The 26,717-nt window shown below is 55.4% G+C and overlaps 1 protein-coding gene across 3 annotated transcripts in view; it reads left to right on the forward strand.

Annotated features, from left to right (window-relative positions):
* Window positions 1-26,717, forward strand: part of CDH13 (cadherin 13) — a 1,467,366-nt gene that overhangs the window by 1,364,595 nt on the left and 76,054 nt on the right. For all 3 annotated transcript variants that reach the window (XM_051847323.2, XM_051847322.2, XM_070062800.1), the window contains one exon: window positions 23,404-23,586. In XM_051847323.2, the coding sequence (XP_051703283.1) occupies window positions 23,404-23,586 (183 nt within the window). The remainder of the gene's footprint in view (window positions 1-23,403; window positions 23,587-26,717) is intronic.

A 26,717-nucleotide genomic window follows, 5' to 3' on the forward strand; every position in this document is an offset into this window, starting at 1 on the left:
ATTTGCTGGCGCTCTGCGGCCGGCCTGTCATTTCAAGCCCCCTTGTCTTTCCCGCACGTGACACCTTGGGGAAGGTAGGAGCCTCTGGTCGCTAGAGACCCTCCTAAGAATGATGGAGCGCTCCCGTTTAGCAGAGATGTGGCTGTGTGGGGACAGTGTCAGTCGGGTGAGAGCCCCCACAGAACAGGAACGCTTTGGTAGGGGGGAGGAGAGGGGAAGGGAGGGTCTCTAAGACGGGCTGAAGCCCCATTTGTCAGGGTCCCTGCTGTCGTCCGGGGGAGCTGGCCGTGGAGCCCTGTGCAGCTCCTGGCTGAGCTGTCTCGTGGAGATCGGCACAGCCCTGGATTGAAGTCCCGCCCCCCCAGCGAGCTTGTAGGTCAGTGCGGGCTGTGGGGCCCCAGGCGATCCTACATCTCTGCTTGACCAAACCATGGGTTGAGGCCACCGATTCCCAGAACCCCCAGAACAGATGCGGAAGCATCATTCACCAGCCGAGCGAAGCCATCAGACAAGTAGCCGTCCGACAGGACCGCGACCCGCCTCTGAAATTCCAGCGAGTGTGCAAATGGCACTGGCGGGAGTGTGATGGGTTGAGAATAAGGGATTTTTACAGTAACAAACCAAGCGTTTTGATGTGCGGAGTCTTCAGCAGATAGGCTGCAGGGAGGAGACGGGTGGGGAGCAAGATGCCGAAGGTGGCAGCTGACCACGCCTGTCCCCGGTTGTCTGTTGGCCGAGAAGGACCACCTTCACGACCCCGAAGTCCCAGCTTCACTTGGGGTCCTCTGCTCACAAGATGGGGTGGTGCTGTCGAGGCTCGGGTATCAAGGGACCCCCTGTTGCAGTCCCAGATCCGTCATTTGCCAGCTGTTGGCTCAGAAACATGACACGAGTTCCTTAGGCTCTTGGGCCTCAGCGTCCTCGCCTGTGAAATGGGCACACTGTTAGGTCTGGGCAGGACAGCGTGCTCGGGGCTTTCTGTGCATCATCAGGCTGGCGGCTCAGGTCTGCTCAGGAGGCGGCCGTGCCACTGTGTCCAGGTCTCAGGTCGGGAAGCCGAGGGCTGGCGAGCCCTAGTTGGGGAGGGTTATCCTCCTGGCCGGCCATGCATCAGTGTGGAACTGTCCACTTGTCACCCCCAAACCCGTGCAACTGAGACCAGTGAAGAAATGGCCCACGGCTCTCGGGTGAGCAGAGCCTGCACCAGGGTTACTGACCCTGAACTGTCCCCCGTCGTGTCTAAAAGTACCCCCACCCTCAGTCAGCCTCGGAAATCCCCCGGGAAATGTTGCCTCGGACCCGGGATCTCCGGCCCGGCCCTCTCTGGCGAGCGCGCGAGCAGCTGAGCCAGCATCACGGGCACACCCGCCAGGTTTCTGCAGTCTGACGGCGCCTGGTGCTGCCGCGCGGGCTGCCTTTCTCCGGCAGGCACGTTTCTCTTCTGCCCCCTGGCGTGAGGGACTCCGGGGGGGGCCGCGGGCTTCGGGGAGCTGCTGGCTCACCCGCGGGGGCTCGCAGCACCAGGGAACACGCTTGCCGTCCAGAGCAAGGAAAAGCGTACCGGCTGCTCCCTCGGAATGGGTGCGTGTGGCTGAGGGCTCCAGGCAGTACACGTGTGGGAGCTCCACTGGGAAGTGGATCTGCCGTGAACAGCCTCCCCCCGAAATTAACAGTAAAATGGGCCCTGCACCCCCAGGATGTCTCAGTCCAGGCTTAGCGAGAAAAGTAGCTTCTTTAAGTGATCAGAAGTCACAGGAAGTTAAAGAAATAGTGCCTGAAGGGGCTGGCTCTGTGGCGCAGTGGGTTGAAGCCCTGACCTGCAGTGCCCATATCCTATATGGGCACCGGTTCAAGTCCTGGCTGCTCCACTTCCAATCCAGCTCTCTGCTGTGGCCTGGGAGAGCAGCGGAGGATGGCCCAAGTCCTTGGGCCCCTGCACCCATGTGGGAGACCTGGAGGAAGCTCCTGGCTCCTGGCTTTGGATCGGCACAGCTCCGACCATTGCGGCCAATTGGGGAGTGAACTAGCAATGGAAGATTCTCTCTCTGTCTCTACGTCTCTCTGTAACTCTGTCTTTCAAATAAATAAATAAATCTTCGAAAGAAAGAAAGAGAGAGAGAGAGAGAGAGAAAGAAAGAGCAAGCAAGCAAGCAAGCCTGAAGGGTCTTCCCTCTGTGGCAAACTCTCCTCTGACTGCCACTCAGTTCAAAGGCCAGGAAGTTGACACGGACGTAAACCATCAACCACGCATGATGAAGTCTCCACCCTTTCGCGGTTCTTGTGTGTGTGTGTGTGTGTGCAGGCATACACACACACACAGAGTTCCACACATTTGTTCACACATACAGATTTGTGTGACAGCCTCCACCCTCAAAACACAGGGCATCGTTGCCACCTTATCACAGAGGGGCTGCCTGGTGTAGTAGTTGTGCCCACCTTCCCCTCACCCCAGGAACTAACCTGTTCTAATCTGTTCTCTGCCTCTAGTTCTGTCAAGGCATGTTTCAAGGATGCCACAGAGATGGGATCAGATACTACGTAGCTCTCTCTGGTTTTCTTTTTCGCTCAGCATCGCGCCCTTGGCATCCCTCCAGGCAGCATGTGCCCATGGTGGGGCAGGAGGAGCCTGCCACTCCGGCTGCTTGGGTCTGTGTAGACGCTGCCTGGCTCCCGTGTCGCGCTGTCCTCACCCCTGGGCACAGCCTCTCTGCCAGGTTCATGGAGGAGTGGCTCAGTCTCCTGGGCTTGAACTTCTCCTCTCTGCCAGGTTATTTGTCCTGTGGCCAGAGGAGCCAGGCACGTGGACAAGGAAGAGTGAGCACAGTGAGGGGTAGTGGTCCCTGTGCGGCCCCACCGGCAGTGTCTCACCATTCTCCCATGAAGGACGTTATCTTCTTCTGCACCTGAAGCTATTGGACAAAAAGCTGCTGTAAGCATTCATGTGAGAGCCTGAATTTTCATTTTTCCTTTTTTAAGATTTATTTATTTTATTTGAAAGGCAGAAATAGATAGATAGATAGATAGATAGATAGATAGATAGACATCTTCTGTCTGTCAGTTCATCCCCCAAAATGGCCACAGTGGCTAGAGCTGGACCAGACTGGAGCCAGGAGCTTCTTCCAGGTCTCCCACATGGGTGCAGGGGCCCAAACACTTGGACTGTCTTCTACTGCTTCCCCAGGCACATTAGCAGGGAGCTGGATCAGAAGTGGAGCAGCCGGGACTCAAACCGGCGCCCAGATGGGATGCCGGCATCACAGGCAGTGGCTTAACCCAATATGCCACAGCGCCAGCCCCAAATTTTCATTTTTCTGCATTAATGTCCAGGCGCACCAATTGCTGAGTCGTAGTTAAGTGCATCGTCAAATGCACGGTAGTTTTAGAAGCAACCACACCCTACTTTCCACAGCGGCGGCCCTTTGTGTTGTTGGCAGTGGTGTGTGAGAAGTCCAGCCTGTCCCCACGAGCTCACCAAGGAAGCAGCCGCTGTTCTTACAGTTTCTGAGCGCAGCGCGGCTTTAGTGCGTGCCTGCAGTGGGCAATGTGTTACACATCTTCCCACAGCCTGTCTGCCATCTCTTTGCACCCTCGTTGGCGTAATGTCCGATGGTGCCTTCACTTGCCTCCTGATGGCGTGGGATTTTTCCTGCCGAGGTTGGAGGTCGTTTCTATGTTTGCGCACGGGCGCTGGTGCAGAACCAGGGCTCGTGGTCTTTCTCCCGGTCTGTCCTGTAAGGGGTCTCCCTCAGAACAAACGTTTCATCTCAGCCAAGTCTGATTTATGTTTGTTTTTCTTTTGTGGGCGATGCTTGTGGTGACTAACCTTGCAATTCTTTGCCTTTATGGTGAAGATGTTACCCTGTGTTTTCCTTTGAGTTTTATGGGCTTAAGTCCATATCCATTTTGGGTTAATTTCTGTATGAGACGTGAGGCTTAGGCTGAGGCCTTTTCCGTGTTCCACTTTTGCTGTAGGAAAAGCTTCTCCCTCCTTCCCTGAACGGCCGCTGTTCCCCCGGCACGTCCGTGCTCGCCCCTGTCCTGTCTCTCCCGCCATGTCTCTCCCTCCAGCCTTCCTGCTCTGTCTCGGTCGCTGTAGCTGCAGGGTGAGGCTTCACATCCAGTAAGGATTCCTCCCCCCCCCTTTTTTTTGACAGGCAGAGTTAGACAGTGAGAGGGAGAGACAGAGAGAAAGGTCTTCCTTCAGTTGGTTCACCCCCCAAATGGCTGCTATAGCAGGCACACTGCGCCAATCCAAAGCCAGGAGCCAGGTGCCTCTTCCTGGTCTCCCATGCGGGTGCAGGGCCCAAGGACCCAGGCCATCCTCCACTGCACTCCCGGGCCACAGCAGATCTGGACTGGAAGAGGAGCAACCGGTACTAGAACCCGGGGTGCCAGCGCCGCAGGCCAGTGAGCCGCAGCGTCAGCCAGACCCCTCCCCTTCTATTCTGCTTTTGCAAAAGGATTTTAGAAAGCAACTTAAGTTTAAATGCACTGTGACTCCAACAGCGTCTTTCCCTCCCAAGCGTATTGTCTGATTACAACATAGTTCATTGCAGCTCTCCGCCCCGACGCAGGACGCCTGCTGATGTGAGCATCTCCAGACGCAGGCACGGGCGGGGCCACACCGTGTGCCTTACACTGCAGTCCCCGTCAGGGCAATCGTCTCTCCCCTTGTCTGTAACCCACTTCCTCCCCCACGCACGTGGAGCTCAAACAAGAGAGCGTGTGTGGAGAGGGCGGTCCAGCACCTGCCACAGAGCAAGGCTGCTGGCACCATGATCTTTATTTTTCCCCTTTTGGATTGTTGCCCCTGTTCTTGCCTTTCATGGTGGCAGCAAAGGTGAGAGAAACCCTCTGAGCTGTTTAGAAGTAGGAGACTGGCTTGCGACACCCATTGCTGGGTTCCTCCCAGCTGGAGTGACTGGGACACTGAAGTGCCAGAGCCCCTTTGTGTGGGATTCAAGTTGTACCCCCGTGATTCAAATCCTTTGTTCACTGCATAGCTACTGACCCCCCATAAACTCTACCCAACCTCTCTTTAAATGACAGCCCCCAGAGAGAGGCTGCTGTACTCTAGAGATCAGTGGCTGAGTTGCCTGTCACTCATTTCCATGTCTTTAACATGGGAGGGTCTGTAACCAGGGCAACCGGGAGCAGAGTCGACCAGCTCAACCCCCTCCCCTCCGAGTACTGAGCCCCCACGGAGTCCTGGGCTCCTGCAGCCTGGGATCATGCAAATTCTGTGCTGGTTTCCTCTTCATCTCAGCTCTGCCTTCAGGACGCCCCTCGAATGGCCCACTTGCTCCTGACTTCATTACTTAACACATTTTCCTTCCACTGAGTAAACCCAAGGTGTTTCCACTGCCCAGAACAATGGACTTCCCTGCTGATCAATAATGCCAAACGCTTGACTGCCATGTTCATCTTAATGGCTCTGTATTGGGCTCTGATCGGTGGACACCCCCCCCCCCCCGCCTGAGCCAGCCCTGGCACACGCGTGTTGCTGGCTTCTGGCTTCCCCTTCTATGAATATAAGGGCAGTGGCATGCTTGAAGGTGCAGTGGGGTGCGCTGTGTAGCATGAACCCTCAAAAGTGAGCTGGCCCCAAATGGCACGAGCATGCTTGGCTGCAATCCAGGGCCCTCGTTCATTTTCTTTTTAAAAATTGATTTATTTATTTGAAAGGCAGAGTTACAGAGAGGCAGAGGCAGAGAGAGAGAGAGAGAGAGAGAGAGAAACAGAGACAGAGAGAAAGTCTTCCATCTGCTGGTTCACTCCCCAAATGGCTGCAATGGCAGGAGCTGGGCAGATATGAAGCCAGGAGCTTCTTCCAGGTCTCCCATGTGGGTGCAGGGGCCCATGCACTTGGACCATCTTCTGCTGCTTTCCCAGGTGCATTAGCAGGGAGCTAGATTGGAAGTGGAGCAGCTGGGACTCCAACTGGTGCCGATATGGGCTGCCAGCACTGTAGGCAGCGGCTTTATCTGCAATGCCACAGTGCCGGCCCCCAGGGCTCTTTCTAATGTGACCAAAGTGTTTTTAAATTACCTGCACCTGTGTCGTCTCTGAGTCACCCAGGTCCCTCTTCTTGCATGGATTACCGCTAGAGGAAGGCATGTCCACTGCAAAGGGGCTCCATCAGAGGATGAGGTTCATGCTCCAAGAAGCACCCAGGGCTCAGACACAGGGCAGAGGTGGCATTCTAGGTCTGTGGGAGCACCCACAGGACAGTGGAGGCCCCTGGGGAGGCGGGACCCCACGGCAATCGGATGGGACTAACGTCCGTCATGCCTCCAGAGACATGAACTTGAACCTGCAGAAGCTGCTGAGAGGAGCAGGAAAGGTCAGGATGTAGGAGGCAGAAGGGGCACCCTACAGATTCTCGTCCAAGCCAAGGGCCCAGACGAGTGTGGGAAAGGGGTGGATGTTCTGAGCTCGTCTACTTTTCGGACCCCAAAATGACAGGCTCCCCACTCTCGAACGTAACCCCATCCCTGAGCTTTCCAGTCCCTACCCCCCACCCCCACCCCATGGGCCTCTCCGGAATCCTCTATCCATCCCTGCATGCCTGAGCTGCCCAGTGTCAAAAGGGCTCCTCATCAGAAGCTCCCCCACCTCATACTCTCGGGCACGGCTCGCAGAGACCTCGCAGGACAGCCCCCTGCCCTTGCTCCCCCAATCACCAGGGCATCTGTGTCATCCACTAGACAACACAGAACCACAGAACATGCCGGCCCCTGCAGGGGGCTGTGGGCAGTGGAGTGGTCAGATGGTGGGGACAGGAACCAGAAGGAGACTGGCATCACTTCCTGTGAAGGCAGCTGAGGCTGGGTGCCTGGGCCCTGGGGGGTCTTGCTTTCCACACCTCTCCTGCAACCTCAGGGTCAAGGGTGTCTGCTCTCTGTTTCCACACAAAGCTTGCCCTTCTCGACAGAGGGACATGAGCAGACTCTGCCCGTGCAGGGACGGCTGGGCATTCCTGCCGTCTGTGAGCCCAGCTCTGTCCTCGGTGACTGTGCTGTCTGTGGCATCTAAAGGACTGGTGTGGGCAGCATGGGAGCTGCTCCAGCTGCCGGTCTATAGGGAGCCCTGAAGCCAAAGAGGCAGATGCCTTCCCAGGGTTCCCCCTGGCTTATCTCTGACCTGGGTCCAGAAAGCAAAAGGCACCCACGTGTGACAACCCTTGGGATGATTTCTAAACCCACCTGTGAGATGTGTGGCAAACAGGATCCCAAAGGGCACCCCCACCCCTCCCCGCCACCCCAGGCAGAGGCAGAGTAGCATCTTCACGCAGGACCTAGAAGCTGCTCCCTGATTCAGAGCCTCTGCTCAGACATCCCCTCAAGGAGAACTTGGAATCCAGCATTTTGCATGAAAAAGCTATGCATCAGGGCCAGCATCGTGGCACAGCGGGTAAAGCCACCTGTGGCGCTGACATCCCAAAGGGGTGCAGGTTCAAGTCCCAGCTGCTCCCACTTGTAGTAGAGCTCCCTGCTAATGTGCCTGGGAAAGCAGAGGAAGATGGCCTAGGTGCTTGGTCCCCTGCACCTGCATGGGAGACCCGGAAGAACCTCCTGGCTCCTGGCTTCAGATCAGCCCAGCTCCGGCCATTGCTGGTATTTGAGGAATGAGCCAGAGGATGGAAGATATTCACTCTCTCTCCCTCTCTCCCTCACAACAATGACCGGTTACATTGTTGCAAATAAATGTACAGAGCATGTTTTTGTACTTCCTGGCTCCGCAGCACCCTTCAGAATCGCTAACACTCTTTAATCCTGCAGTGGGCAGCAGGAAATGCAGGCGGCTCTTGGGAAAGGAGCGGGAAGGTGGCGGGGTTCGAAGGTTGCTTTTGTGGAGAGCCTGGGGTGGGTCTGGGACTGGAGAGGAAGGGTAGGCTGGGAAGCAGTGCAGGGAGGGAGCGTTCCTGTGGAGTAGATGGGGATCAGGCAGGAGCGGAGACGGCACTGAGCAGCCAGGGGGACAGCCCCTCCAGCCAGGAAAGAGACGGAGCCACAGGGACATTTGTAGGTGCTGAGTGCCGGGCGCACCTGCACACCCGCACTGTCTTCCCCTGGGCCAGGCTTCAGGGCCAGCTGCTGGGGGTGGGTGCAGGGGCCTAGAGCGGTGGACCCCGTCCGAGGGTCTTGCATGGACCCCGTGGTTCTGCATCACTAACTGGCTTATGGGTGATGCTCCTGCTGCCAGTCCAGGGACCACACTTTTCATTTCATTTTGAAAGGCAGAGAGACAGACAGATCTCCCACCCACTGATTCACTCAAGCAAAGGCACACAACAAGTGGGACCAAGCCAGACGGAAGCCAGGAGCCAGACACTGAATCCAGGCCTCCATGTTGGTGGCAGGGACCTGAGCACTTAAGCCATCACCCCTGCTTCCCCGGGTGCGCAGCAGCAGGAAGCCGGAACTGGGAGTGGAGCCCGCGCTGGAAACCAGGCACTGCCATCTGCCGTGTGGGTGTCTCAGGAGCGTCTTAACCACGCTCTCGGTGCTGCACCTTCGCTGGCGAGGGAATGAAGAGGAGAAACAGACCCCAGACAGGAATGCTGCATTGCCAAGTGAACTGGAGTCTGGACCCAGTTCTGACCAGGTCCAGGGGGAAAGGCCGGGCCGGTGCCGCGGCTCACTAGGCTAATCCTCCGCCTTGCGGCGCCGGCACCCCGAGTTCTAGTCCCGGTTGGGGTGCCGGATTCTGTCCCGGTTGCCCCTCTTCCAGGCCAGCTCTCTGCTGTGGCCCGGGAGTGCAGTGGAGGATGGCCCAAGTGCTTGGGCCCTGTACCCCATGGGAGACCAGGAGAAGCACCTGGCTCCTGCCATCGGATCAGCGCGGTGCGCCGGCCATGGCGGCCATTGGAGGGTGAACCAACAGCAAAGGAAGACCTTTCTCTCTGTCTCTCTCTCTCACTGTCCACTCTGCCTGTCAAAAAAAAGGGGGGGGGGGAGGCCAAGTCCTAATTTTCTGAGGCCCCGTGAGTGGCAGAAGTGGCAGAGCTGCTCCACTGGGGCCCCTCCTCCTGGGGCAGGGAATGGAGGAACTAACTCCCCCCCCACCCGGAGGTCCCTGGTCCACGTGGGGCTCACAGGCATAAGACGCACGTGTTGGGAAGTGAGAGGTGGGCAGTGTCCGGGGGCGGGCAAAGCAAGGCAGACCTCCCTTGTCCTCTGAGAGAGGGGAGTCTCAGCTGCGAATTCAGAAACTGCATCCATCGTGCTCATATAGGCACCGTCTTTAGCTTTCCCCGCGCTTCCTGGTGAGGTCTGACTCAGCGCACGCGAAACGTCCCTACACTGTTTCAGTGTTTTGCTGGGACTCCCGGGCCACCTGATGGCTACTCTTGTCCCTAGGGAGGGAACAGGGGGCTGGGGGCTGCTGTTCACAGGCAGACAACTTGTAGGGAGCCCCTGACAGACATGGGCTAGTTTGGTTAGTGACTCGTGACCAGATAGGAACTCACACACATGTGTGCACACACATACACAGATACACACAGAAGCACACACAGACACACACACAACATACACAGACATACAGAGAAGCACACACAGACACACAGAAGCACACACAGACACACAACATACACAGATATACAGAGAAGCACACACAGACACAGAAACACACACAGACACACACACAACATACACAGATATACAGAGAAGCACACACAGACACACAGAAGCACACACAGACACACACACAACATACACAGATATTCAGAGAAGCACACACAGACATACAGATGCACACACAGACACAGACACACACAGATATACACACGATGCACACACAGAGATTGACACACACACACAGACACAGGCAGACATACACAGAGGCACACACTGCCCCCTGGGACCCCTGGCAGTGTCTGGAGACATCTTTGGCCGTCGCAGGTGGCTGGTGCTGCCGGCATCTCACAGGCGGGGGCTCGGGACGCAGGTCTGAGCTTCACAATGCACAGGGCAGCCCCCACCCTGCAGGGAATTATCCACCCGGAGCCTCCCCGCCCCCACCCCGCCCCGCGCTAGATCAGACTACAAGTGAGTCAGACGTGGCCCCAGCTCTGAGTGGGTCTGTTCTCCAGGGAACTTCCTGTGGGCGGGAGCAGCACTGGCAGCAGACGAAGTCGCCGCAACCCAGAAAGAGCCCAGGGCCAGCACCCCTTCCCTTCCTCCTCCCCCTAATATCAGGTTCCCTGGAGGGAACCTGCCGGCCCCTTTCACCGTGTGCATGATAAGTGTGCGTCGCACTGCTTTTTAAGGGCTGGGCATTCGTCTAAGGACGTTACCAATGATCTCACCCAGTCATCATGGTAATCCTATAAGGGCAGTCCAATTATTAGTTCCATGCTGCAGAGGAGAACATTGAGGCACAGAGAGGTGAAGTGACTTGCCAAAGGTCACACAGCCAACTCCATACAGCTTCCTGTGGCATTACACCTGAGTTATCTGCTCATGGGACTAGGGCCTCTCTCCCCTCACAATGGTTTCCCTTAGGTTACACTGCCTGGGGACCAGAGCACAGGGACCGGAGCTCAGAAGGAACAGAGGACGGTTTCCCTAATCCTCTCTGTCTCGTGGAGCCCAATTCCGAAGTCAGCGTTCCTCATCCGTCTCTCCTCCCCGTGGGAGTCGCGTGTTCCCCACAGCTCCGCGGCCTCCCCTGGGAGGAACATGTAGATGTGCCGGCGAGAATCCCAGCTGGGCCCCTGGGATCTGTGGGAAGCAGAAATCCACAGTGCAAACACAGACACTGGATTCAGAGCCGTGGCTTCCAGCTAAGACACTGGGGATTTAAATACGAATTAGAAGCTGAAAGTCAATTCCGTGTATGCATGTGTACAAATCCCTTGTAATGGAAGCAGAAGGTTTCTCTTGTCCGCATTTGTGCCGGGTGTTAGCGCTGAGAGCCTAACCAAGGGTGACGACTTCCCCACGGCGCGGGGAATTAGAGACGCACTTTGTGTGCAGGGAGGGTGTGGGCTCTGCAGGTGCTGCCAGGTCCTGCGCTGGCCTGAGCCATGCCATGTGGAAAGTGGGGTGAAGGGGGCCCCTCACTGTGGCTTGGTCTGAGGTTTCTGCAAGAGATAAGACCCTCCTGGTAGCCTCTCCGTCCCAGTCCCCACGCCATTCTGCGAGGGAACGGAGAGGCTCCAAGAGCAGACTCATGCATTTGGAGGCCACGACCACACCACGGTCAACACGGAGTCGCCACCTGACCCAGCGACCCCGCTCCCAGGTGTGGATTCCACCCCAGAGATTGAAAACGTATATCCACGGAAAACTTGTGCGTGGAACCCACACGGGTGTCCATCTGCCAACAAATGGGTAAACAGATGTGGTGTGTCCACCTAAGGCGAGGGAAGGCAGCACGGGTCCATGCTGGGTGTGGCCTGGCCAGTGTTGTGCCTGAGCCATTGGTGGGCAGCAGCACCGCGCTGACAAACGTCAGAGTCCTTCCACGCCGGTGGTCGAGTGGGCGCCTGCCCTAAAGACCTCTTGACTCCAAAGCCCCAGGCAACAGGGCTTATAAAGGCAAAACCCCAAGGAGGGGCTGGGCACTGGTGTCAGTTACAACCTTGGCCGTGCCAGTTCCAGTCTTGCCACAGCAGGCGCCGACCTGAGTCACCTGTGGGACGCAGACGGATGACAGCCTCGGCGGTGCCCCGGCGCCGCCCGTCTGCCTGAAGCCTGAGCGGCCGTGCTGGGGATTTCGATGTCCTGCCGAGTGGGGTGCCGTGCGCTGCCGTCGTTAGCCTCAGAATGTGGTCTCACGGTGGGGGGGGGGGGGTGCTTTCTCAAGATGGAGTCTCATCTGTCTAAAATGGAGCCCCTACTGTCAGGGTGTCACTTCACCAACACAGGGCTTAGATGCCCACACACGGTCATCTTCCCTTTACCCACAATCCCACTTTCTGCCCGAGAAGCAGGGGCCATGGAGAACAAGGCGTTTTGAGAAAAAGACCGCGTTTGCCACTGCACTGTTGTCCCTGCTGTGTTCCTGGCCAGCTGTTGTTGTTTGTCACTGTGCCTTATCTGTACGCCGAGCTGAATCTTCAGTGTGGATCCGTGTAGGACAGAACGTGGTGTCACCAGGTTCACTGCCAGCCACATTGCCAGGCGCCCACTGAGCGTCCTGGAGGAGGTGGGCGCCACCGTGTTGTGTGATCCCACTGCAGGAAATCTGCAGAGCAAGCGCGTGCAGAGGTGGAAAGTAGCCAGGTCCGTGCCGGGGCCAGGAGCGAGTGGAGAACGGAGGGGCTGCTTGTGGGTCCAGCTTTGTGGGTTTTTTTTGGGGGGGGGAGGGGAGGTGGAGCTAAAAATATTCTACAACTGATTGCAGGTGCCCAACTCTGAATAAGCCTGAATCCACTTGGTTGCACGCTTTAAATGGGTAACCAGTATAGCATGAGCATTATATATCGATGAGTCTGTTACCAAAATAGTTAATAATAACAAACACACAGGCTCACCTGGAAAGACCAAAGGCCACCACGCCTGCACTGGCTCCAGCTCTTCCTACGTTTGTGAGTGTGTCAGGGGAAGGATCTCTCCTGCCTTCTCCTGTGGGGGGATTGATCTGATGTCAGGGCGCAGCGCATGGTTAGGGGAGCCCCGGAACTCAGCAAAAGGAGACCCAGGGGCTAGCAGGCTCAGCGGACCAGGGTGGGCAGCAGCAACCAGGGCAAGGCAGCTGGGTGGAAGGGCAGGGTCAGTGGCCAAGCCAGGAAAGTGCACAGGAGGTCAGGAGGAGGAGGCGAGAGGACCGAGGCCCCACAAGCTTCTCCCATCTGAGAGCCATCAAAGAAAACTGAAAAATGAAAATGAAAAATTTTTCAAGTCAGCTTTTATTCCTGCAAAACTGCTATGCCTGTGTCCCTGGCTCCGGGCAGGTACTCCAAATGGTTTCTTATCAAGCCCCTAACCTCGCTGGTCACCCCTCTCTGCACCGTGCCAGTGAGGCTCACGGAGGCTGCCACGTGAGCCACCGAGGTGGCCCTGGACCATTCCCTGCCCACTCTGGGCTCCTGAGAGGAGAAAGAACAGCCCCAGGTGGCTCAAGGCTGGGGCTCCACATGCTGCCCACAGGGCCACACATTCTCAGTCCGCAGTGGGCAGTGCCGTACCAGCCCATCTTCTGCGTGGCTCAGGGCACACGCAGCCTTTGACCTCGGACATGACAGCAGCCATGGAGCTAGTGCTGCAGCCAGAAGAGAGGCAGGTGGGGCACAACGTGAGATCCTGTTCAGTTGAGAACCGTCTAGGGTGGATTCCCACTGCGGAGCGTATCGAGTGAGGACAGACGTAGCAAGTGCAGTCAGCACTTCTCCGGAATCCCCTGCAGGCATCATTCGTGCCAGCCGGTCCCTCCAGCTCAGCCTTGGGCTCACTCACAGGTGCCCAGTTCTTCCAAGGAGCCTGGATCCGCACCAGGTCTTCCACCTGCACTCCCTCCGTCTGAGACAGCCTGTGGTGTGAGCCACAGTGGCCACAGATCCACACCGAGGTGGGCAAGGGTGCATTTGTTTGCACTTGGACTCTTTAGTGATGAGGGCAGGGATGCTGAGCAGAGCCCCGAGTGACGGGATGGCTCCAGCACATGAAGATCAGGGCGGTGTCAGGGAGAAGGGCAGAGGCAGAGCCCTCAAAGCCGAGAAACCGCCTGCCAAGGCAGAGCTGATGTGAAGTAGGAGAGAAGCTGGAGACGAGCAGGAATGGGCCAGTCATGGAGGGCTCTTGATTGGTATCAGCTGCAGTGGGAGCCATGCAGGGCTGCGAGCCGAGCGGGAAGGGCACAGCCCGTGCAGCGGGGACAGGTGACGCCTTGGGGCCAAGGTCCTGGAAGGAAGCCTGACTGCAGGGCAGGTGTTCAGTGGCTGAAGGAACGAATCCTGCTTAGCTTGGTCATAAGAGGGCTCCTGGCCGGCACTGTGCAGAGCAGAGGACGAGGTAGACGCCCATGTGTGAGAGGAGGAGGCAGCCTGGGGGGAGCTGCTTGGACAGCACCAGGCTGGCCCCCGTGGAAACTCACAGACACAGCACACGTAGCGTCGGAGCTGCCTCTCAGCCACTGCACAGTGCATTAGCACAGACACCGTGTTCTGCAGCCACAACCAGTGCCCAGTTCTAGAACGCTCCTGCTGGAGGAGACACGCTCATGTCCAGCACAATCTGATGTCCAGCCCCGGTGTCCGGAGCAGAGAGGACAGGCTTATTCGCTCCCTGCTTTATTTTGCTTCTCTCACCATCTACTCTGCATTCCATCCATTCCCTAAGGTGCTAGATGTCAAACTTCTGTTCAGGACCAAATTTCTTTTTTTCCCTCCAAGGAAAAAATACTGGGCAGGAGCCCTAATATACAAAGCAGGTAAAACACAATTAGCAGCCTTCTTGTACAGCTTCATGCTTACCGTTGAGAGCAAGCGCTTGTTGGATTTGAACACAGGACACCTGCACCAACGTCTGGCCGTCCTTAGCTCCCAGGAACACAGTCTGAGAACCATCACCCAAATGCGTTACAGCGATCCCTGCTAGCGGCACACGTTCCCTTTCTCAGCGGGTCTGTGCCGGGCAGGTTTGAGGAGCTGCAGTGGGCAGGTGTTCAGAGGATGAGGACAGTCAGCAGAAGGCGGCTTGCAGATCCTCAGAGGGCCACAGCCTAGCCGGGCATCGTCCTCAGGGGCACCGGACTCAGTCCTTGCTCTGCCTGCAGCCACACGTGGGAGCACCTCGCAGGACGTGAATGCACACAAAAGGCTGTGCTCTGGGAGGAGGGGAGCAGTTCCTACAGTGCATTAGCACCCAGAAGGGGACCCTGCATCAGTTCTCTGGGATTGAAACCTGGAGGCCAGTACGTCTTGGAGAGGACATGGCCCGGGCGGCCAGTATGTCTTGGAGAGACTCTTCTGGCTGTGGCTTCTTGTTGAGTAGCTGTGCCTTCTTGATGAGAGGCCGTGCCTTGCTGCACTGTTTGCACACTCAAGTTCTGCTTTTCCCCACTGAGTATCAATGTGGGGGAAGCTCTGGTAATACATGGAGGGGTGGAATTGGCCCTCCTGTCACCTTCTTCACCAGAGCCCACCGGAACTCTCTCTGCATGACACAGATAGCACGGGGAGCTGGTGACAAAGCGTCGGCACAGAAGAGAAACACGGTGGTTGCCACAGAAGAATTAACGTTGGCTGGGTCCTGAGTGGACTCTGGTCATCTTTCCTTAAAAAGAGCCCTTTCCTTTCAGAGGTGTGCCCTGAAGTGTTCCCAGACGCAGTGACAGGTCTGGGATTTACACCACTCAGTCTGGGGACGGAGCGATGGGGCATGGTGGGTGTGAAAGGAGAGCCGGATGCCTGGCTGCGAGCAGGGGGGCCTCGCCCCTCTCCTCTGCCTGCTTCAATCAATGTCGAAAATTTGCCACAACAAGAAGCAGAGGAGAGAACAGCTATGGAACCCGGACCACAGAAGGGCCGGAGCTTCCTGACGAGGGCAGCCAGCAGCTGCCAGCTGTTCTCCCAGGGCAGGTTGCACTGCAAACAGCGGAGCTCCCTCATGGTGGCCACAGCAGAACCAACTCCCCATGCACAGGGAGCACAGGAAGCGCGTGGGCATGGGAAGAGCAGGGCTGGGGAAGCAGTCAGGGCCCCAGGACACTTGCACGTCCGTCTTCTGCCTTCGAGTGTCACGGAGTCTCTCTTCTTGGTTTGCCTCTCAGTGTCTCCATTCGTTTGCTTTTTCACGCACAATGGATTTCTCTAATGATTCATCAGCACCCACCTGGCAGAAACTGGCCACCCCAGCTCCACTGCGCCCTGAGTTCAAACTCTTAAGAGAAACAATCTGATTATTCGCAGATCCGTCAGTGGGTTGGTTGACCCTGACGCTGGTGGTCGCCTCTGGTCCAGTCAAGGAAGCATCTCATGATGTGAGACAGCCTCCTCCCTGTGTGGACAGGGCTGGGTCCAGTCCTCTCACACATGTGCCTTACGAGGCACAGAGCCTGTATCTACTCAAAACCAGTGAGAGCTTTTAGGGTGGGTGCTGTGGCGTAGCAGGTAAAGCCACCGCCTGCAACACTGGCATCCCACAGGGGCTCCAGTTCAAGTCCCTGCTGCTCCACTTCCAGTCCGGCACCCTGCTGATGCCCCTGAGAAAGCAGCAGAGGACAGCCCAAGTCCTTGGGCCCCTGTACCCACGTGGGAGACCCAGAAGGAGCTCTTGGCTCCTGGCTTCAGCCCAGCTGAGCCCTGGCTGTTGCAGTCATTTAGGAGAGCAAACCAGGAGATGGAAGACCTCTCTCTTTCTCTTTGTCTCTCCTTCTTTCTTTGTAATTCTGCCTTTCAAATAAATAAATATTTTTTAAGAAAGGACCTACAGAAAAGAAAGCTTCTCACCACGGAGAAATTCCGTCATCTCTGCCATCTGAACTGTTCCAGTTCCATTTGCTCCTTCACAGTACGCACACGGAAGAGTGAGTCCCCAGTCTCACAGCGACCCTCAGACACACGCACTCCGTCACCTTCCCCCATGGGATTTTATTTCCCCGGGAAAACACGATCCCAGAATTTGATGTCTACTTAGGGTGCCCTGGGCTTCTGAAAGGTGTGGTGTGGGCTGTGCTGGCGCATCAGAGACATGACCCCCACGCCCCCGGTGCTCAGCACTGGGAGGGCCGTGCCCTGGGTGTTCCTGCTTGCAGGAGAAGGGACGTCTGTGCCACCTGCTCTTGGCTCACAGTCACTGGAAGCCGGAGCTGCAGCCTCTGATATATTTCTTCATCGTGTGAAGCTCTGACACCAGTCCTCGTCCTGAAAGAACACAAGGAGTTTGTGAAACTTTAACCAGATGAGAGATGCTTAAAAGATGCTCACCAGGGGCCGGTGCTGTGGCACAGTGGGTTGAAGCCCTGGCCTGCAGTGCTGGCTTCCCATATGGGCGCCGGTTTGAGTCCCGGCTGCTCCACTTTGGATCCAGCTCTCTGCTATGACCTGGGAAAGCAGTAGAAGATGGACCAGGTCCTTGGGCCCCTGCACCTGGCTCCTGACTTCGGATCAGCTCAGTTCTGGTCATTGTGGTCATCTCTGGCTCTACCTCTCTCTGTAAAACTCTTTCAAATAAATAAAAATAAATCTTAAAAAAAAAAAAAAAGATGCTCACCAACATCAGGGACGCAGTGATCCTGTGGGACTTTCAGTATCCTCCCACCTTGTTCCTGCCATCATTTCTGGGCCTGGCTGTGCCTGCCTACCAGGCCGCGGCTGAGGACGGGATCAGTAGGTTCTGGTCATCCTGTGGATTGGTCAATGGACAGACCAGGCTTCCCAGCCAAACAACTTCATAGTCCCTATGTGGCTCTTTTATTAATTACTGCTGAGACTTAAAGATTTTTTAAGATGCTGAGTGGACTTTACTTTAAATTCTGTATTCTTTTATTTTTTTAAGATTAATTTATTTGTAAGGCAGAGTTATCAACACTGAGAGGGAGAGAGAGAGGTCTTCCATCCACTGGTTCACTCCCCATATGGCCGCAACAGCTGGAGCTGTACCAACCCGAATCAAGGAGCCAGAGGCTTCTTCCAGATGTCCCACATGGATGCAGGGGCCCAAGCACTTGGGCCATAGTCTGCTTTCCTGAGCCATAGCAGAGAGCTGGATTGGAAGAGGGGAAGCCAGGAATTGAACCGGCACCCATTTGGACGCCATGGGTAGAGGCTTAGCCCACCATGCCACAGAGCCAGCCCCTTGAATTCTGTCTTCTACACTTTCCAAAATGATTGGGCAAGAATATATTATGTGTACTTTATGTTCATAATTACGTCTTCTGCTCTTGCGTTGTTTTGTTCTTTAAGTGATGTGGCATTTAGCATTAATGCAAACCACACGTAAGCACTGCACGTAAGCTGAAGGAAAACGCTCTCCTCTGCTCTTCCACAGCCTTATCGCTTTAGTTTTCATGCCGTGTGTGTGATGTGAGGCAGGGATCGGGATTCACTGTTTTCCTTACGTGGACGTACAGCTGACCTGGCACCATTTATTTAATTGACCATTAGCTAGAAACAAAATCATGTGCAAACATACAAGTGTCTACAGTCGGCCACAGGTGCATCCTTGGAGGTGTGGCAACAGAGGAGTTAATGGTTTCAGAAATGGTGGAAAACAAATTGCTTGGCTGTGCCATGGGCGTGAAACACAAGAAAGGGAGTGATGGGGTGGGGGGTGCTTTTCTCTCACTGCTGTGAACCGTGCGTCTGGCAGTCCCTAGCATACAACAGGCAATTAATAAATACTGACTGAGCTGGATTCTTGCATCTTCCCATCCTGTGGCGAATCACAGACCCAGGTGGAAAGGAGCCAGGCCTAATGCAGCCTGCGTTCTGCACGTGGATCCGGAGGTTAGCATCGTTTGCCTTGGCAGTGAGAGGCAAGGTGGGGAGAGGCAAGGGTGTGGTTGCCAGGGAAATGCAACTCCTAGGAAAGAGCTTGTCCCACACCCAGCCAGGGAAATGCGATGTTTAGTCAAATAACTAGGCAGTGAGACAGGCTGCCGCGAGGTCGGAAAAGGTCCCAGGGGTTTTCAACTATTCTCGGGCTTGTTAGTAAGAGCTTCATATGTTGCAGACTGGAACCCATCACCGCCATCCTTGCTAACACTGGCTCCTCGAGTGCATTATCTCATTTGTATCAGTCACTGCCCCCACCCGTTAGACAGCTGCTAGAGGGGATAAGCTGTATCCTTATGGAAACATGGACCACAGTCAGGTTTGCAAGTGAAATCTCTGCTCTTCTCCCCACACCCCGCGATCCTCACGGACAGAAACTTGCTCCGGAAATCTTTCTCAGACCTCATCTTTCCGTTTTCCAAAACCAAGGCCCGGAGGGCCGCGTGCCAGCTCTTCAGGCTCAACACCAGCTCTCTGCGAAGCTTCCGTGCTGATGGCCCACGGGCCTGGACTCTGACTGGCGGCCTGCGAGCTTGTGTGCGTCCGGTGCTTTACGTCGTGTGCCTCGCTTCTCCCCGCCCCGCAGCTTTCCGTTATTTCCATCATCCTGATTGGCTGGGAAGAGCACCCGTCCTCGGCGTGGGTATTCGGTGCAGTTCAAGTCCGTCTGCTCCCTGGTGGTCACCTCTGTCCGGCAGCCCTGCCCTGAACGCCCGCCTGTCCTCGCCCCACCTTGTGAGAGAAAGGAGGGTGGAGGGCAGCAGTGGTGACTTCGGAAGGGAGGACTCTGGCTGCAGTAAGTCACCCCAGGCCAGCGGCCCACGCCACTGGGAAAAAACATTTCATGTCTGGGGTCTGATTTGCACACTGTGTAACAGAAAAGCAACATTATCTTTTTTTCCAATTAAAGGAAATAATGTTGTGATGGATAATTCCTCGTGCTCCGCTGTGGTAAATTAATGTCTATCTGTTGTTTTTAAATCACGAAGTGCACACTGCTATAGAAATGTAAAATGGCACTATTTCATTTTAATCTATTTAATTTTCCATTCTTGAATTACATAATGGGGTTAAAACATTGAATGGAATTAATAGAATGAGTGTTTAATTAAGCAATAATGAGTTTCCAAATGGATGCTTGAAGAAACTAGCTTTGTAGTTTACGCAAGAATCAGATAATGGGCCTAACAAAGACTATAATAATTGTGTTGAAGGTTTTTTTATATTTAAAGATTTTCAGCTTTTTTTAGTCTCTCAGAAGTAGATTGAAACATAACCCAGTTCCTTGATTAGACATCACTTGACTTTCAAAATAAATTCCAAATCCCTCTCCCTGGCCCCCGAGGCCGGCTCTGCCGAGCTCTCCAGTCGACATCACACAGCCTGCCTGGCCCTCCCCGCACTCCCGCCACGCCCGCCTCCCCGCCTCCCTTGGTTGCTCCACGCCTTCTCCCACCTTGCCACTGCTCCTGCTGTTCCACAGGCAAGAAGGGTTCTTTCCCACGCAGCTCACTAATCTGTCTTCTTTCGGTTCCCAGAGACATTTTCCCTGGGGACCCCCTGAAGCCTGGGTCAGGACCTGCCCTCTGCCAGAGCTACAAGTTCCCCAAGAACCGTGCGATTTCTTTCCTAGTAATTAACGCATTTCCATAATTAGGCGTTTATTTCCTGTCTGTCTTCTTCCAATGTGTGATCTTGCTGAGAAAACATACTGTGTCTATTTACTGCCACATCCCTGGATGAATGGATTATGGATGGATGAACGGATGGATGGATGCTGAGTGACGGATGGATGACTGATGGACAGATGGATGTGTGGATGGATGTGAGTGGCAGATGGATGGATGGATGGGTGGCTGGATGATGAATGGCACAGGGGTGGCTGGATGATGGATGATTGATGGATGACTGATGGATGGATGACTAATGGGCGGATGGTGTGTGAGTGGTTGGGTGACTGATAGACATGTGCATGGATGAATAATGAATGGCAGATGGATAGATAGATGGGTGGGTGGGTGGTTCTATGGATGAATGGGTGGTTAGAAGGAAGGAAGGACAGACGGATGGAATATGGATATACACATCAATGAATAATGAATGGCAGATGAAGAGATAGATGTATAGATGGATGGATGAGTGGCTGATGGATGGATGGTGGATGGGTGGGTAAATGAACAGATGATGAATGGATGATGGACGGATGGTTGATGGATGGATGGATGGATGGATGGATAAGAGTAAATCTGGCTGTGGACCTGGACCCATTTCTGCCTCTAAGAATACCTTAGGGCCACAGGAATTCTAGAATATTACCACTGTTCTATGGCACTTAGATTAATTTGCTTACACACTAAAAAGTTATTTAATGTATTTAGCGGGCATGGCAGACATAAAAGCCCCAGTGCTGTGGGAGAAGCTGTCCTGACTTGTCTCACCTCAGAACTGCCCAAGTATTAACTTAGGAATTCAGCTGTCCATGGGATTTCAGACCTGGTCTTGCGTTGAGCACTGTGCTGTGTTCTGGGGATCAGGCTAACTCGTCCTTCAGGTGACTGGCACAGTCCTCAGGTGCTAAAATTAGAGAACAAAAGAATGTTGAGGGTCAAGGAACTTTTAATTCTTTTCTTCACGTAATAGAAGCCCATGCAAGGCCAGCGCTGCAGCTCACTAGGCTAATCCTCTGTCTGCGGTGCCAGCACCCCAGGTTCTAGTCCCGGTTGGGGCACCAGATTCTGTCCCGGTTGCCCCTCTTCCAGGCCAGCTCTCTGCTGTGGACCGGGAGTGCAGTGGAAGATGGCCTGGGTCCTTGGGCCCTGCACCCGCATGGGAGACCAGGAGGAAGCACCTGGCTCCTGGCTTCAGATCGGCGCAGCGCGCCGGCCGTAGCAGCCACTTGGGGGGTGAACCAACAGAAAAGGAAGACCTTTCTCTCTGTCTCTCTCTCTGTCTAACTCTGCCTGTCCAAAAAAAAAAAAAAAAAAATGCAAATCTAGGTTGGGGGCGAGCCGTGAAGGCGAAGGAACCTAGCACACTTACATGGAGAAGCCGGTTCAGTTGCCCTGGAGCTCCGACACAGGAGAAACCAGCAAACCCTGCTCTCTTCGGGGCTCAGGCAAGAGGCAGATCAGGCGTCAGCCCCTGAGTCTCACTCCTGGGTGACACGGACCCCCTTCCTGTACTGTGCACCCCTCATTCACTCAGCATAACTCTGCTGAGCCCTGTGCACCTAGCCGAGCGCAGGGCACTGGAGAGAAAGCTGTGAGCGAGTCAGATGGGCACGGAGCCTCCAGCCACCCCCAGTGGTGATCTGATACAGTGACAGATGGCACCCATCTGCTTTGACACAGCAGCTTCTCACTTAGGTAATGAACGTGGTGCACGGAAACCTGACCTGGAAGTTCCTAGCACCTTCCTTGTTCTCACATGGGTGGCAGGGAACAGAGCACTTGGGTCATCTTCCACTACCTGCCCAGGCACCTTAGCAGGAAGGTGGGTTCTAAGTGGAGCAGCCAGGACTTGAGCTGGTGCTCTGATGCGGTATGCTGTCGCTGTAAGCAGTAGCTTCACCACCACACCGCACGCCGGCCCCAACATACTGTTTGTAAACACCCAGTGTCCACACAGGCTGTAAACCACTGGTCTCGTTCTGAGCTCCATACGTCTGTGAGTTTTGTGAGAGGAGGAAAAGCTGGCAGATAGGAGCTGTAAACCCGATTTACTCAAGACTCAGGAGCTGGGTCCAAGAACTGACCTCTGCAGCTGTGCCTGTGTGACAGCGGCCTCCATCTCCCGCTCCTCCCAGGTCGCTTCCACGCCGTGTGCGTGTTCCAGCGGCTGTCCCGCACCCTTACAGCAGCAAACAACTCACCCAGGCTTGCGGAGTGCAGCAGACAAATTAGTTCTCGTCTGGTCCCATCCCCCGCAAGGCATCAAGATTAAAGCTTTGATTAATGATTTGCAAGTCAATTAATCAACAGCTGCTCCTGAAACTTCATTTCTCAAATTACTTCTCTTTGAATCCAAGGGCTTTGTGACATCATCTGACTGTCTCTAGACTCGCTTGCCCACTAATTGAAATTCCAAGGTACTTCTTCATCGTGTCAGCTTATGGGTATTATTTGTTCGTAAAATATTTGCCAACAGATTACTGCTCACCTGTAGCACGTCAGAGGGAAGCACGGAAACAATACCTCATGCTTCCAGCTCAAAGGAGTGTGCTAATGGCAGCTCATGAAATTATCGATGGGAAGCCTAATTTTTCATTTATTGATTGCTTCCCACCACGCCTACCTGCAACAAGTATTTGAGACGTATTGCAATCAACACAGAGTACAACAAGGCTCCAGACCACTGATTTGTGTGTTTCCTAATCAAATGGCTGTTCAGCCGTGCCAGTTACGGTGCAGGGGTGGGGACGGTGACACCGACGGTCTTTAGAGAAAGTGGGCTCCCGGGTCAGACTCTGCGCCTCGAGTCCCACGGCTCTGTGTCTCTGGTCATCCTGCTACAGACAAAGGAGCACCAGGGCTCAGAGGCCACAGGCACTAGCTTCCCGTTCAGTGACGGCTCAGCACGCGTGCTCCCGGTACCCAGACTGCTCCACTCCACGCGGTGACTCGGGGCTCCACGCTCCTTCCTTCTCGTGGTCTTACAGCTGGCTGTGTTCAGGAAGGTGCAGGGACAAAGAGCGTCAGGGAAGCACAGCTGGGCCTCTTGCCCCAGCACAGCCCAGCCTCACTTCTGCCCACCCACAGTCTGGAAGAAAGATGCCAGTCTCACGGCCTCACCTACGCTCCGGGCAAGCCGAGAGGCAGAGCATGGCCTCTCTCGGGTCAGAATCTTTCTGCTTTATTATTCATGATTGCCCGATGCCAAGCATACAGTAAGAGCACCATAGATGCTGTCTACTACGTTTTTGTATTTTTTGGTGACGGTCGCCATTGCTTTGTTTGCAGTTTCAAGCCACGGTGGAGGAAGGAGCCGTGGGGGTCATCGTCAATCTGACCGTTGAGGACAAGGACGACCCGGCCACAGGCGCGTGGAGGGCTGCCTACACCATCATCAACGGGAACCCGGGGCAGAGCTTCGAGATCCACACCAACCCCCAGACCAACGAGGGGATGCTTTCTGTCGTGAAGGTAAGGGGGGGCCCCTCTCGTCTCGCCTCACTGTTGAGGGGTCGTGGGGAGCTCAGTCAGTCACTGAGCTGAGAAGGTCATGGATACGTTCTCCTGCCTCTTACCCCTGGGAGTTAGCAAGGATAAAGACTCACAGCTTAAGGGCTCATTGTAACCTCGGCCGTAAGCAGAGCCGTTTTTCAAGGGTGACGCTCAGAGAGCCAGACCCAGAGTCTCCAGGAAATCCCCCACACACTTGACAATGATGGACCCAGGTGTGCAGAGACGGGCACGGGAAGGCCTCTGAGATCCCTGCTCCACGTGTGGGCACTTCCTTTGTCTTAGCAGAGTCCCGGATACTCCCCTTTGCCGTGTGACTGCCGTGAGCCTCGCTGGCCGCACACGGAACAGGCGGAAATTGATCACAGATGTGACGCCCTGGTGTTACCTCGTTAGGGGACAGGAGGCCCTGGCTTCAGCTCCTTTGTCCACGTGGTGTCGTGAACTCAACCACAGAACCCAATCTGAGCACCCTGGCAAGGGATGTACTCAGTGGCCGAAAGGCGGGGCCTGGCTCAGAGGTGCCCTGCTGGGGGCTGAGGAGTGAGAGCCACAGGACGTGCAGGGAGGAATTCTCGGATTGGGGGAGCTGCCTTCCTTTGGTCCTTCCGTGGCCCGTGAACCGTGGTCTCTTCAACCGTCGTCCTGTGGCCATGGCACCCATGGGAGTGACGTGTATCCTGGAGAGGAGATGAGGAGGAGCCGTGAGGCCTGCAGAAGTCACGGGGCAGCCTGCTAGGGTCTCACAGTTCAGACCCGTGGCCAGGGCAGGTGTGCCAGGAAGTCACTGTTTTCTCAGAGAAAGCGCATCAGGGTGGGGATAGAAGTTTAACCCCGCAGGGTCCTAGCTCCCTGCTGCGGGGACCCCCCCCCGCACCCCTCCCTGCACCACCCCTTCTGTGCCTCCCCCCACACCTGATGTTACACATTGCTGACCCAGCCTTTAGGGAACAGGCTGCCCTCTCCAGAGGCTGAAGCCATCACCCCCCTGAGCCGGCACACTGCTGCCCACTCCCAAGACCCCTGGCCACGCTTTCTGTGCCTCAGTTTCCCCATCTGCAAAGTGGGCGTGGATATGTAACTTCCTCATCAGGGTATCGCAGTCTGTGCAGGCTGTCGCAATGAGCGACACGCGGGGCGTTCCGGGAAGCACAGGAGTTGATTTCCCACCGTTCTGCAGGTGGGGGTCCCCGAGCAGGGCAGCCGCTGTGCGGTTTCTGGGGAGAACGTGGGTGCTGCCTTTGAGCTACATCCTCACGTGGCGGAAGGGGCAGGCCGCTCTCTGGAGCCGGCTTCCTCCAGTGACCCCACTGGTGCCCGCTGTGCCCTGGAGCCCGCCAGGCTCCAGGGCTGGGCCACCCCAGCCTGTGTCAGGCTACTGTGATGAGTCAGCACAAATTTAGGGGCTGACAGACAGCAAGGATTTATTACCTGAAAATTCTGAAGATCGGAAGTGCAACGCGCAGCTTGCTGGGTTGAAGAGGGGGTGTGGGCGGGGCTGGTTCCTTCCAGAAGTTGAAGAGGGGATTCACTTCCCTGCCTTTCCCAGACTCCCCCACGACTGGGCTCATGGCCCCGCCTCCATCCCTGAAGCCAGCTCCCAAGTCTGGCCCGCCCCTCCTGTGGATGACCCAGGTGACAGCCCCGTTGCACAACTACCAGGTCCTTTGTGCCCCCTGGGGTCGCACACCACAGGCTGCAGGGGTTAGGATGTGAACACACCAGTGGGGGCAGGGAAGGGGGCGTCCATCCTACCACAGGGTCGTGCCAACAGCTGCAGCAGCAAAGGCAAACCCAAAGCATGGGAGACAGCAGGTCTCTGGGAACGCACGTAAAACACTCGTGTGCAGGAGTGAAGTGTCTAATGCCTCCTCTTCCTTCTCTCCTGGGTCTGCTCCACCATGTCCTGCTCAGCCCACCTCTTGACCAGACAAGCCTCCACCAGGGCTCAAACTCAGCTCCATGTTGAGGGCTTTGCTGAGCTAAGATACTCAAGAAAACTTCATGCTGCTGCCTTCTTTGCTGTGGTAGAAAATTCTCTTGAATTAGACTCGGAGCTTCACTGCCATAGCAGTGTGTTTTGTTAACCTTGATTCCAGGAAGATGCTGCACTCCCGGGAGCCAGCATAAAATAGAAGGTGTCCTTGGTGCCTCCCCGATGTGTCCAGGTCCGGCCTGGGGTCAGCTTGGTTCTCAGGAGACCAGGCACTCTGTCTCAGCCCCGGGCACAGGACAGACCTCAGGGTCGTCACAAGCCAGTCAGCTACAGCTTCCAGGCCCCATCAGTAGCCTATCTGGGTGATTACCTGTGCCTTCCTAGCATGGCAGTATCCTGGCTGTTGTTTAAAATTCATGTTACCAGGTGCCGGTGCTATGGCGTAGCGGGTAAAGCAGCCACCTGCAGTGCTGGCATCTGATATGGGTGCCAGTTCAAGTCCTGGATGCTTCATTTCTGCTCCAGCTCTCTGCTATGGCCTGGGAAAGCCATGGAAGATGGCCCAAATCCTTGGGCCCTTGCACCCATGGGGGAGTCCTGGAAGAAGCTCCTGGCTCCTGGCTTCGGATTGGCACAGCTCCGGCCATTGTGGCCAATCAGGGAGTGAATCAGCAGATAGAAGACTCTCTCCCTCTCTCTCTCCCTCTCTCTCTCCCTCTCTTTCTCTGCCTCTCCTTCTCTGTGTAACTCAGACTTTCAAATAAATCATCTTTTTTAAAAAAATAAATAAATAAATAAATAAAATTCACATTACCAAGGCTGTAACCTCTGGGCAGCCCTTGGGCCTGGCAGAGATCCATTGCCAGAGTCCACAGAGAAAGAGGGAGGCTGGATAAGGCGTCCCCGTGTCACAGGGACAGGAGCATGAGGGGACAGTGCGTCCTCTAGGTGCCCAGAGGCTTGCCTCCTTTTGTTTTCTTTTTTTAAAGATTTATTTATTTATTTGAAAGTCAGAATTACAGAGAGAGAGGAAGAGACAGAGAAAGAATGAGATCTTCCATCCACTGGTTCACTCCCCAGATGGCTGCAACGGCTGGCGCTGGGCCAGACCAAAGCCAGGAGCCAGGAGCTTCTTCCGAGTCTCCCATGCAGGTGC

This window comes from Oryctolagus cuniculus, chromosome 18, assembly GCF_964237555.1.
Source record: "Oryctolagus cuniculus chromosome 18, mOryCun1.1, whole genome shotgun sequence".
NCBI classification, from domain to species: domain Eukaryota; kingdom Metazoa; phylum Chordata; class Mammalia; order Lagomorpha; family Leporidae; genus Oryctolagus; species Oryctolagus cuniculus.